The sequence below is a fragment of the Ursus americanus genome, chromosome 24 (assembly GCF_024610735.1).
Source record: "Ursus americanus isolate L20-20 chromosome 24, mUrsAme1.1.p, whole genome shotgun sequence".
Classification (NCBI taxonomy): domain Eukaryota; kingdom Metazoa; phylum Chordata; class Mammalia; order Carnivora; family Ursidae; genus Ursus; species Ursus americanus.
The window spans coordinates 32,167,778-32,181,051 of NC_142150.1; the positions used below are offsets into that span (position 1 = coordinate 32,167,778).

Consider the following 13,274-nt stretch of genomic DNA (forward strand, 5'->3'; position numbering starts at 1 on the left):
ACAATCTAATCTTACACCTAGATGAGCTGGAGAAAGAACAGAAAAAAAGCCTACACCAAGCAGGAGAAGAGAAATAAGAAAGAATAGAGTAGAAATCAATGAAATGGAAACCAAAAGAACAATAGAACAAATCAATGAAATTAGGAGCTGGTTCTTTGAAAGAATTAATAAGATTGATAACCCCCAGCTGTACTCATCAAAAAGAAAAGGGAGAGGACCCAAATAAATAAAATCTTGAATGAAAAAGCAGAAATCACAACCAACACCAAAGAAATAGAATTATAAGAATGTATTATGAGCAATTATATGGCAACAAATTAGGCAACCTGGAAGAAATGGATGTATTCCTAGAGACATATAAACTACCAATACTGAAACAGGAAGAAATAGAAAACCTGAACAGACCCATAGCCAGCAAAGAAATTGAATGAGCAATCAAAAATCTCCCAACAGGGGCGCCTGGGTGGCACAGTGGTTAAGCGTCTGCCTTTGGCTCAGGGCGTGATCCTGGCATTATGGGATCGAGCCCCACATCAGGCTCCTCTGCTATGAGCCTGCTTCTTCCTTTCCCACTCCCCCTGCTTGTGTTCCCTCTCTCACTGGCTGTCTCTATCTCTGTCAAATAAATAAATAAAATCTTTAAAAAAAAAATTCTCCCAACAAACAAGAGCCAGGGCTGGATGGCTTCCCGGGGGAATGCTTCCATACATTGAAAGAAGAATTAATAGCTATTCTTCTGAAACTGTTTAAAAAAATAGAAATGGAAGGAAAACTTCCAAAGTCTGTCTATGAGGCCAACATTACCTTGGTATAAAAATCAGAGAAAGACCCCACCAAAAAGGAGAATTACAGACTGGTACCTCTGATGAACATGGTTGCCAAAATACTCACCAAGATTCTAGCCAATAGGATCCAAAAGTACATCAAAAGGATTGTTCACCACGACAAGGTGGGGTTTATTCTTGTACTGCAAGTCTGGTTCAGCATCTCCAAGTCAATTAATGTAATACACTACAAAAACAAAGGAAAGGACAAGAACCATATGATCTTCTCAATAGATGCAGAAAAAAGCAGTTGACAAAGTACATCCTTTTTTGATTAAAACTTTTCACAGTGTAGGGATAGAGGGAACATGACTAAATATCATAAAAACCATCAATGAAAAGCCCACAGTGAATGTTATTCTCAATGGTGAAAAACTAGAGCTTTTCCACTAAGGTCAGGAATATGGCTGGAATGTCTACTATCACCACTGCTATTCAACATAGTAGTAGAAGTCCTAGCCTCAGCAGACAATAAAAAGGCATCCAAGTTGGCAAAGAAGGAGTCAAAGTGTCACTCTTTGCAGATGATATCATATTCTGTGTCAAAAACCTAAAAGACTTCATCACCAAATTGCTAGAACTCATGCAGGAATTCAGCAAAGTGATGGGATATAAAATCAATGCACAGAAATCAGTTGTATCTCAATACACTAACAAAGAGACAGAAGAAGGAGAAATTACTCATTCAATCCCATTTACAACTGCACCCAAAACCATAAGATACCTAGGAACAAACCTAACCAAAGAGGTAAAGGATCTGTTTTCAGAATACTATAGAACATCATGAAAGAAATTGAGGAAGACAGAATGAAATGGAAAAACATTCCATGCTCACGGATCAGATTTAAAATGTCTATGCTGCCTAGAGCATTCTACACATTCAATGCAATCCCTGTCAAAATACCATCAACTTTTTTCACAGAGCTGGAACAAGTAATCCTAAAATTTGAATGGCACCAGAAAAGACCCTGAATAGTCAAAGGAATGTTGAAAAAGAAAGCCACAGCTGGTGGTGTCACAATTCCGGACTTCAAGCTCTATTATAAAGCTACAGTCATCAAGACAGTATGGTACTGGCTCAAAAACAGACACATAGATCACATAGATAGAGAACCCAGAAATGGACCCTTAACTCTATGCTCTGCTAATCTTTGACAAAGCAAGAAGGAATAGCCAAAGGAAAAAAGACAGTCTCTTCCACAAACGGTGTTCAGAAAATGGGACAGCCACATGCAGAAGAATGAAACTGAACCATTTCTCTTATGAAATAGAAATATAAATACAGGATTTGTGGAAGAGGGATCCTATTGCACACATGAACAAGTGGCTGCCTTGCTGTTGAGCCCTCATTAGATCTTCCTGAGAAGTTATCTAACCTCATTGGTGAATGGGTCCTTCCCTGTGATCAGTTTTTGGAGCATGTCTACCAAGCAGTTCGGTCTATCGATGGTGGCTCCAGTGTGGAGAGCCATCACTCAGTCTGAAAAGTAGCTGTATAGAGGCTGATTGATTGAAGAGGAAAATATAAATCCACTCAGTGTGTTAAGAGTCCTGTTTTTTTTTTTTTAATTTAAAGATTTTATTTATTTATTTGACAGAGAGAGAGACAGCCAGCGAGAGAGAGAACGCAAGCAGGGGGAGTGGGAGAGGAAGAAGCAGGCTCCCAGCGGAGGAGCCCAATGTGGGGCTCAATCCCAGGACTCTGGGATCACGCCCTGAGCTGAAGGCAGAAACTTAACAACTGAGCCACCCAGGTGTCCCAAGAGTGTTGTTTCTTGTGGTACCATAAGAACTGGATTATAGCTATAGTGATACAGTATGGCTTTTCTTAGGTTTGGGCAATAGTCAATGGACTGGCAGCGCAGTCTGCAGCAGGGACTTGGATGACTGGAAGATGTGGGAAACCTAGGGTTATATCAAATAAAGGGTCTGAGTGAAAATTAATTCAATAGCAAGAAGTAGTTGCTGCTAGAAAGGGAGCCATTCTATCAATAATAATGTAACTCTTATTTGGTTTAATATTGGTTTAATTGGTAGGATTAATTTGATTTCAGCAAAATCTGTAATACTGATATTGACGATCACATGTATTAGGAAATTGAATCAACATTTCCCATGATGTTCATCCAAGGAAATCTGATTGGTTAGAGGAGGAACTAGAATTAGTTAACAATTAGTTAATTGATACACTAAGTCTACGTATTCATACTTTGCATACAAATTTAATTTCAGTAGTTAGAGGAGATTAAATAGTTCTCTAACTGGTGCTTGATTGTGAATAAGGCTGTGGTGGAATATTTGGTTAACTGAAATGCTTCTTTCTTTATTTTTTTATAATAATTTTTATTATGTTATGTTAGTCACCATACAGTACATCTTTAGTTTTTGATGTAGTGTTCCATGACTAAAATGCTTCTTTAAACAATATACATCTCTTATTTGATGCTAAAAGATATTAGCACTTTGCACTTGATCTATTGTTTTACCTGTTCTATAAATCGTGCAAAACATGCAGGAGAAGGAATGATTATGAGTGTTTAGTCTTGACCAAGAGTGAGAGGGTGGACTGTTTAGGAAAGAGTTATTTTGCTACTCAATAGGAAAGTCTTATCTCTGGTTATGCAGGGCTTTGATCATTGGCTAGGATAATACCAGTGGGATTTTTGGTGTATTTTTTAAAGTCCTAAACTCCCTTGATGCCCCCAAAATCATTTTTTTACTGATGGTCTTTACTTCACATAATTGACTTGACCGGAGGGACACAAACAACTCATAGAAAACTTCTTCCTTGATCTCCCCTGAAACCAAGACTTATCTCTTTTTTTTATACTTTTTTAAAATGTTTTTTTATTATATTATGTTAGTCACCATACAGTACATCCCTGGTTTCTGATGTAAAGTTCGATGATTCATTAGTTGTGTATAACACCCAGTGCACCATGCTATAAGTGCCCTCCTTACTACCCATTACCAGTCTATCCCATTCCCCCACCCCCCTCCCCTCTGAAGCCCTCAGTTTGTTTCTCATAGTCCATAGCAAGACTTATCTCTTGCTGGTCTTGGTGGTTCAACTGGAGATGAAGCTTGCTTGTCTATGTGAACAAGGACTCTTGGGATATTGTTTGGACATCTCTTGTATCTTCAGTGCTTACCTGTACTCTGTTTCTCATTTCACAGTATCATTGGTCTTCAAACAAAAGCATTATGTGATTAAGCTTTGTGATTTTTTGTGAGTTCTTTCCAGCATTTAAACTTGTAAATCTTTATAGTTGATGTCTCCACTAGAACTATTTTTAGGGCTAGTTTGAATCAAATTAGGTGAACAGTGATGCAATTCCACAATTTTAATCTTTACCATTTCACAAAAATTTTCCCTTGTGTTGCCCGACACAGATCATCATTATTTGTTTAAACTTATATGTACTGAGGGAAGCTAATATTGATGCCCAAGACACAGTATCTTCAGAATTAAACTGAAAATATGTATTTCTAATATATTTTAGGGTGGATCATAACTTCATCCCAACTGCAAGTGTAGCCCCAGTACCAAGTGCCAAGGTCAGTCCTTTGATTCTTTTCCTATCAGAGTTTAGGATATCTGCCTGGGTGTGTGCCCAAAGATGTGTTAACACAGCTTCTGTTATAGTCAGTCCTGTGGAAAAATGGAGAAATAGTATGGCTGAGCTGGAAAATCTGATGATACAGAAAGATTCTGGGACAAAAGTAGTAATAAATAGAAACTGGTAGAGGCACATATTAGTGGATCATGATTCCAGAGCAGAAGAAAATCATGCTATTTTCAAGGGACCACTTTGGAACAAGAGTTAGTACTATTACCATCTCTTTCATATGTCACTGATGAAAGACTGACTCTAGAAAAATCCTGTGGACTTGTTTTCTCCATAGTAGGGAATTTGTCCTCCTGCAGATTTTCAGGCTTTGCCAAAAAACTCCCAACTGGATAATTTGGAGAAAAAAAGTGAGGTTACACATTGATGACTCCATTCAGGATAGATGACTACAGGTATAGTTTGGCTTAGGTTATTTGTGGCTATATTTACCATGTGGTCATTTTTCAGATGACCTGAGAAACACTACCAATGAATCATACAGGAGATAGAATGTTGAATAATAGACCTTCTGTGTGGCCACAAATGGGTAAGATAAGTTGCTAATCGGACTGATATGATGGGAGGTAGATTCTTGCTGACTTCTAGAGCTGGCAGAGCCTGATTTGTTCCTTTGACTATACCAAATGTGGAAGTAGAATGAATATGCTTAAGGAAAACAGATATAAAACCTAGACAGGCTTCAGGAAGGCCAAATTGGGTTTCCTTTAATGGCCCAGTATTTCTGACTTTTCTCCTCTGGTGGTATGTAAATGACATTTTAAACAGAGGTAAGTTCCACCGATTGAGTCTTAAAGAAATAAGGACCTAAATTCCTGCCTCAAGAACACATAAATGAGTGAGTAGATCAGGACATTGTTCAGAGAAGGTGCCCAAGCAACATTGGCTGTCAACATCAGCATCCTCCTTATTTTTACATTATCCTATTTCATCCCAACTTTCTTGGGAACTACAGCTAGATCTTTAAAAGAAAGTTTGATATTTTAGACATACTGTTGCTTGCATATATGTAGAAGCTGGTCACTCAGGAAATTATGGCAAAACAAATGAAGGGGGGAAATCAGAGGGGGAGACAAACCATGAGAGGCTATGGATTCTGGGAAACAAACTGAGGGTTTCAGAGGGGAGAGAGATGGGGGGAGGGTTAGCCTGGTGATGGGTATTATGGAGAGCATGTATTGGTATTGCAATAAGCATTGAGTGTTATATGCAAACAATGGATCATGGAACACTACCTCAAAAACTAAGGAAGTACTGTATGGGGACTAACATAACATAATAATAAAAAAAAGTTTAAAAAATTATGCAAAAAAACAACCACCAAGAAAGAAAGAAAGAAAGAAAGAAAGAAATTACTATTGAAGTGTAATTGACATAAAATTTGTGAAGTTTTAGGTGTACAACATAGTGATTCAACAGTTCTCTTCATTATTCAGTGCTCACCAAGATAAGTGTAATCACCCACCTGTCACCATAAAACAGTATTACAATATTATTGATTATATTCCTTATGCTACACTTTTTAATCTCTTGACTTATTTATTTTATAACGAAGTTTGTACCTTTTAATCCCCTTTACCTATTTCACTCTTTTCCCCACGAGCACCTCTGGCAACCACCACTCTGTTACCTTACTTAAGAGTCTGTTTGTTTGTTTTGGCAAAATGTTTATTTTTAAAAGGCCTTCAGGTAGAGTGAGATCTAACCTGATATAAAGTCCTGAGAACATGAGAAATGTCAGCATCACATGATATTCAAATCCCTGGTTGTGAAATCACCTTCTGAAGACAAGTTTCTGAGCTCTTCCTCAGGAATCCCAAGCCCTGTACAGAAATAGGCCTGTTGGTGTCTGGCACTGGGGTTTCTCTTCTCCTCCTTCAAGAGGACCAGAATGGGATCCATCATTAGTGAGAGCTTTTGAAATAAGTTCTGCTCAGACATCTCACTGTTGCTCCAACCAGCTCCCCCATTTCTTACTACAGAGATGTTTATGGGCACTTGTATCTCAGACTGGGGAGTAGGTGGTGGGCTAGCTTTTAGTGTCCATAGATCTGCTCATAAGTTCCATTAGATTCTTGCCAAGATAGTAGTAACTCACCACTATGCTGCCCCTACTCATAAGCAGATGCCAATTATCACTTATTTTGAAGTAAAGTGAGGCTGGCACAGATTTTTGGTCCTCCTTGATCATGGTTAGTGAATGATGGTTAGTAGTGGTATTCTTGGGCTCCTCTTATCAGCAACTGTTGTCCCTTGTATACTTTCTGTGCTGGTGACATCTCTGAAGGCTGTAACCATGTCTGAGCAATTTCACTAATTTTTAGCTGATTCATTTTTTTCAATCTAAATAATTTAATTCTTACAATTTAAGAGAGTATGCAATGCTATTTCCATTTTACAGATTAAAAAAAAATCAGTATAGTATGAAGCTCAATAGTTACATTGACAAGGCTGATTAGTTCAGGACACAAGATGAAAAATCAAGCCTATTTGATCCAAAGCTCTTAATCTCTGGCTTCAAAGCATCTATTTCTAAATTTTCTAGAATTTCATTATATACATGTTATGATTTATTTTCTGTAATCCAGATCTGTGGTCAATGTTGTTCAATTTTGTGACATAGACTTGTTCTTACAGCACTGGTAATTTCCTGCCCCAGCTGTTCAGACTCTTCCTTTGTCCACCTCTAAAATACAACTTTAACATACAGATGTTTTCTGCCTTAACTCTACAGACTTGATCAATTATTTTTGTTTTGCATCAGCCAATTCTGCCTCTAACTCTTTCTGTAGACAATTTTATACTACAGGGAATAGTGGTGATGTAATTTTTAAATTGTACCTTTGTGTGCAAGTGTTCTCTTCTTGAGATTGTGGACAAGTAAAGATATTTTTATTTCTGTGGAGGGGGAATATCTATTAACCTCTCAAATTTAGGAAAATAAGAAAAACTTATTTGGGTGGAAGTACTTCTAGTATACTCACTGGATTTCTATATTTTTTTGCATATATAGTATTCTTCCTCTTTAAAAATAAAATTTCATTCTAGCTGTAGTGCAGGTGTAGAGTGTTGAAAATATTGCTGCTGAACTGTTTCATACACACAATCAGGGCAACATCATGACTTTTGTGGCACCTTCCTGCTTTGTCCTCATGAGTCCTTCTCCTCCATAAAAAAAAGTTAAAGATTATATTTTATGAATGAATTGGTATAATGATGACTATACTCCAAGTTGGATTTGGATTAGGATTATATTCATTTTCTCTTCTTATTTTAAAAGAAATTAACCATTTTGAAGGATCCTAAAGTTATTGTGGGCTCTGGGCACCGTGCCTACTGTGCCGTAAGGGGTACATTAACCCTTCCCACAGTATATATGCTGCTGAAGAAAAGTGATCCAGACAGGATAATTGACTGTCCCAAGTTTAATCAACTAAGAGGGGGAATAAATCTCTCTAGAGTATCACTAGATATTTTTGTGTAAATATTCTAATCCCAAGATTCATTTATCACCAGTTTTCATTATTTTCCCCCAGAGTTTCTTCATGACATTTTTCACTTCTGCATTTCTGAGGGTGTAGATTAAAGGGTTCAACATAGGAGTTACTAGGGTACAAAACACAGTCACAGCTTTGTCAGCAGGAAAGGAGGTCATGGGTCTCAGGTACAGGAATGAACAAGGTACAAAGAATAAGATGACAACAGTGATATGAGAAGCACAGGTAGACAGGGCTTTGCGACGCCCTTCAGAACTACGGTCCCTCAGAGAGCGCAGAATAACAATGTAGGAGGCAAGCAGCATAGAAAAAATGAGCAGACATAGTGACCCACTGTTGGCAGCAATCAGGGGCCCCAAAGTGTGAGTGTCTGTACAGGCTAGTTCCAGGAGAGAGATTAAGTCACACATAAAATGGTCAATGACATTGGGGCCACAGAATGGTAACTGCACCATGAACAAAACCTGGATCCCTCCATGAAGAAAGCCTAAAGTCACAGCCATTCCCACCAAGAAAGCACAGACAGGTCTGCTCATGATGGTCATGTAATGTAAGGGCTTACAGATGGCTACGTAGCGGTCATAGGCCATGGCAATTAATAAGATGATCTCAGCTCCAGCAAAGAAATGTTCAGCAAAGAGCTGAGTCATGCAGCCATTGAAGGATATGGTGTTCTTGTCAGAGATCAAGTCAAAGATCATTTTGGGTGCTATGGAAGAAGAGTAGAAACCATCTATAATGGACAAGTAGGACAGAAAAAAGTACATGGGAGAACCCAGGGCTGGGCTGATGAAGATGGTGACCGAGATGAGCAGGTTACCTGCCAGTGTGGTCAAATAGGTGATTAAAAACACAGCAGATAAGAATTTCTGCAGTTCTGGATTCTGAGTCAGGCCCAGCAGAATGAATTCTGTTACGTTGTTCATCCTTTCCATGGAGTCAGCTTGGGTTATGAGCACATGTTCCATCTGGAGAGGTCACAGAAATTCTGAGTAGTCTTTTTAATTCAACACTGAAATCTTCCATTACCACTTTAGTCCTGCATCTGGGTTTGATGGAACCACACGTTCTACTGAACTCTACCACTTTGGAGACAGTTATAAAAAAGAATAGATAGAGGTTAAATTTCTCTTATTCATCTAAATTGAATATTGACAGTATGCTACAAACACCAGAAGAAAAGCAAGGTGATATTATGACTGTTGACTTATGATTGATTTCCAAACTCTGGCTCTAAAACCTTACAGATGGCTTTCATTCACTCTTTTTAGGACAAATTTCATCAGTAACAATTATTTTGAAGTTATATTTGCCCACTGGCATGAACATTTATAAGTATATGAACACTATATTCTTCAAAATGTCAAATGTGTATAAGATAGGAAAGTGTCATCCTTAATATATCTATACCAGCAGTGTTCTCTGAGCTAGAATTCCTTTCTGTCAAATGAATGCACATAACACAGAGCTGCAGATGGAGTGATTCCCCTTTAGAATGCCAAGGAACTCTATTTATAACAGTTCTCTGAGGCACATTCACTGAACAGCCCTGGATGTTGTGTCTGACTCAACACGACTAATACACACTCACTCTTCTTACATCTTTGGATGCAGATAAGTAAGTGGTCCAAAATCCCCTGAAAACTCAATATTTCTTAAATGAATTTTCTGTGCAATTAGTATTTATCACATACAGAGTGATGCTCTGAAATAGATTTATAATCCTAGTCACATTTTGTAAATGGAATTAAATGAGACATGGAGTTTTCCTGAATATCTAATTGTTGAGACAGAAATGTTATCTAAGATAATATAAGTTTTTCTTTTGAAACTAAGTTTAATCAAATAAGTTTTCATTGACATGCAAATGGCTACCCAGTTTTCATTGCTTGGAGTTTTCATTGCTATTTGGTGGAAAAAATGAATATATACAAGAATATATACTTTTTTGAATGATCCGTACATGGATTTTCAATAGTGAGTACATGTTACACATGATGATAGGATATTTTATTCCTTCTCCCTCTCACTTTCTCCTTTCCCTATACCTGCTAAAAAACATAATGACATAATTTTCCTCGAAAGTTTCTAAACGCAGATTTCAGCATCATGACCTTTCATCTTCAGTTAAGTTTAGGAAAGTATCTTTTGTTTTCCAGAAAGCTCAGTCTCTTCAGTTGTTTCTTTTTTATCCATGGCTGATATAGGTGACAACTATGTGCTTCATTATCTTTAATAGATTTAATACACAAATTCTAACCTCAGTGTGGCAACATGGAAGTCATGAGAACAGGAACAAATTTGTAATAATCATGTATAGAAACCTACCGAAGCAATCTATTTCTGCATACATGTTAACCATGATTTTTAAAAAGTGACTTTAGTAATTTTCAACAGTATCATCTGTGGCAGCATTACAGATGACATTTTCTACTGATATTTTTATGTCATTGTGTTCAAATTCATTTTTAGAGAAAAAGTTTACCTTCAGTTCACAGAATCTAGCTATAAAAACTACTCTGTGAAAATAACTTTGGAAAATTAAGTTAATCTGTTTAAAATTTGTGGGAAAAGATTTAGTAATTACTGACCTGGATCTAGTTGGTTGTGGATTCCACTGTTTTTAGATTGCACCCAGTCATTTTTTTTTCCCACTAAGAGCATAGCCCTACAGCTACAAATATAGTTTGTGAACTAACAAGTGGGATACTGCAATTCTCCCTCAGACAGCTCTCCCAGCCTTGGTTGTTTTAATTTATTTTGGTTCCCATGATCAGTCTGAACTTACCCAGAAAATGAGCTGTTTTAGTTAGGAAACTTCAATACTCTAGGATTTAATTTCTACTCACTTTCTTGGCCTCCTATGAAAGTATAAACACATTTTCAAAATAGATACATTTTTCAGAGATCCAAAGCATATTTAATCTAAAGTAAAAATAATAGGAACAAAGAAAAAATTTCATCAGAAAGTTAGTACATGGAACTGTAACATATAGAAGTACAATCACTTGGATATTTTTTTTTTCAAATCCTGCCAAATTTATATTTCCCAACAAGTTGGGAGTGCCGTGAAGAGAATTCTTTTTATTCCTCCTTTAACCCGCTAAGCTTGAGAGCAGTATCTCCCGTATGAATCTTAAGCTTGTTGGTATATGCTCTGCCTCTGTCATTTAGTTAAATGTCCTGTAATTCTTTCTTCATAGATTGTAGAGAAATATTTAAGTAGACTTTCACGAAGTGCAGGATTTGCTAATGCATTGACCTCTTAAGTCCTCAGAGGATTAGTAATTGGTCCTGTTGGAATCTTTGCTGGAAGCCTCAGCCACAGTCTTTTGCTTACTTCCGCTTGGTACCCACAACCATCATTAGAGGTCAGTTTTAGAAATGCAGTTGAGCTTTGGTTAAACACGTGTGTCTGGCTATAGTTTATGGTGAGAGTTTGTTAAGATGAATTGGAAAGCTTCATGACAGGGCTTTGTTGTCTCCCCTTCCCTGTTGTTATCTCCCCTTCCATTCTGAAACAGCCTTGCTGGATAAAGTATTCTTGGCTGCATGTTCTTATTTAGTATCCTGAATCTATCTTGGCAGCCCTTTCTGCCTGCCAGGTGTCTGTGGATAGGTCTGATGTTATTCTGATGTTCCTCCCTCCATACATAATGAACCTCCTCTTCCTCGCTGTCTCAGGATAGCTTCTTTTTCTGGAAGATTTGCAAGCTTCAGTACTGTATGTTGGGGTGTTGATCTTTTTTAATTGATTTTGGAAGGGGTCCTCTCTCCCTCTTGGGCATGAATGCTTTTTTCCTTTCCCAGATTAGGGAAGTTCTCAGCTATGATTTGCTCAAATATACCTTCTAGCTTTATCTCTGTCTCTCCAGCCCCTCAGGGATCTCAATAATTCTGACATTGGTTTGTTTCAAGGCATCATTAAATTCTCAAAGCCTTTCTTCATGGACTGTTGTCTTTCTCTCTTTTCCTCACCTTCCTTCCTTTCCAACATCTTGTCCTCTGGATTTCTTATTCTTTCTTCTGCCTCATTTACCCTAGCTGTTAGACCATCCAATTTAGACTGCATCTCATTCATACCATTTTTTAGTTTGGCCTGATTAGATCTCATTTCTGCCCTTAGATATTCAGTACTATCATGTATGCTTTTTTCAAGCCTAGCTATTAACTTTATATTTGCTATCCTGAATTCCATCTCTGACATCTTACTTATAACCATATCGTAAAAAAGCCAAAATGAAACCAAACAATAAAAACGGGGTGGGGGGGGGAAGAGACTATGATCTCGCAGGTGAACAAAGCAGGTTGGCCCCCTTGTTGCTGATTGAGTTTTGGTCTGTATGTTAGAAGACACTACACCCAAAATTGCAAAGAAAACAAAACATTCATATATATATATGTATATATATATATATGAAAAAATAAAGGTTAAAAAGTGACCTAAGAACATAAGTTGGTAAAATAAGAATCTAGTTAAAATGGGGAAAAAGGTAAGAAAGAAAGAAAGAAAGAAAGAAAGAAAGAAAGAAAGAAAGAAAGAAAGAAAGAAAGAAAAGAAAATTTTAGACTGAAGAAACAGCTAGAGCTCAGTGTACTATTTTATTCTGGTATTGGAGTTTCACAGTCTCATGGGATCCATAAACTTGTCATTCATCTGTTCTTCCAGTCTATCTTCTGGGCGAGGGGGCCTGCTGTGCTTCTTCTCAGGTGTCTTTGCCTGGGCGGAGTTGCCCCACCCCTCCCCTTAACAGGAGGAGGGACTCAATGTAATCTGGTTGTCTACATGGCTTTTTTTCCCTGGTGGATTTTTGTGCCTCTTCAGAGGGTCAGAGCAAAAATGACCCTACCTGGATCTCTGGCCCAGAGCTGGAAGATCGAGGTCCCCCTTCTTCAATAAACCCTTCTGGTCAAACAGTCTCCACTTCTGTGTGGACCAAACTACCCAAATTCCTGCGGTTCACGCCCACTCCAGTCCTCCTGTGGGAGTCCCAGGGACCTGCGAGTGTCACTCTGCTTTGTATCTTTGAGGCTGCCAGCAGTTGTGGGCTTGCACACGTACCCTGCTCTGCTGCTGCCAGGTCATGGCTGCATGCCACCCTACTGTCTTTTCTGGGGCTTTCACTGCCTTGAGTGCTATTGCCCAGTTCTGGGGCACGGCTGTTTTCTCCCTCCCATGGGATGGTAAACAGCCTGTAGTTCCAGTCCTCTTCAGGGCGCTCAGGCAAATAGCAGTCTCTCTACAGGCCCAGCTCAGGGTTTATGGTGACTGGAGCTGAGAGTCCCTCCTGGGCTTGCTGAACATCACCAGTTTCCCCGCTCCA

At 38.3% G+C, this 13,274-nt stretch overlaps 1 protein-coding gene across 1 annotated transcript; it reads right to left on the reverse strand.

The window, feature by feature from the left end:
• Positions 1–7,955: 7,955 nt before the first annotated feature.
• LOC123785154 (olfactory receptor 4C45-like) lies at positions 7,956–8,900 on the reverse strand. The gene has a single exon (XM_045786867.2). It carries the CDS (start codon positions 8,883–8,885, stop codon positions 7,956–7,958), a length of 930 nt encoding a protein of 309 aa, XP_045642823.2. The 5' UTR covers positions 8,886–8,900.
• Positions 8,901–13,274: the final 4,374 nt, after the last annotated feature.

Excerpts from the sequence above, each read along its gene's own strand:
- LOC123785154 (XM_045786867.2), bottom strand. The coding sequence starts at position 8,885 with ATGGAAAGGATGAACAACGTAACAGAATTCATTCTGCTGGGCCTGACT.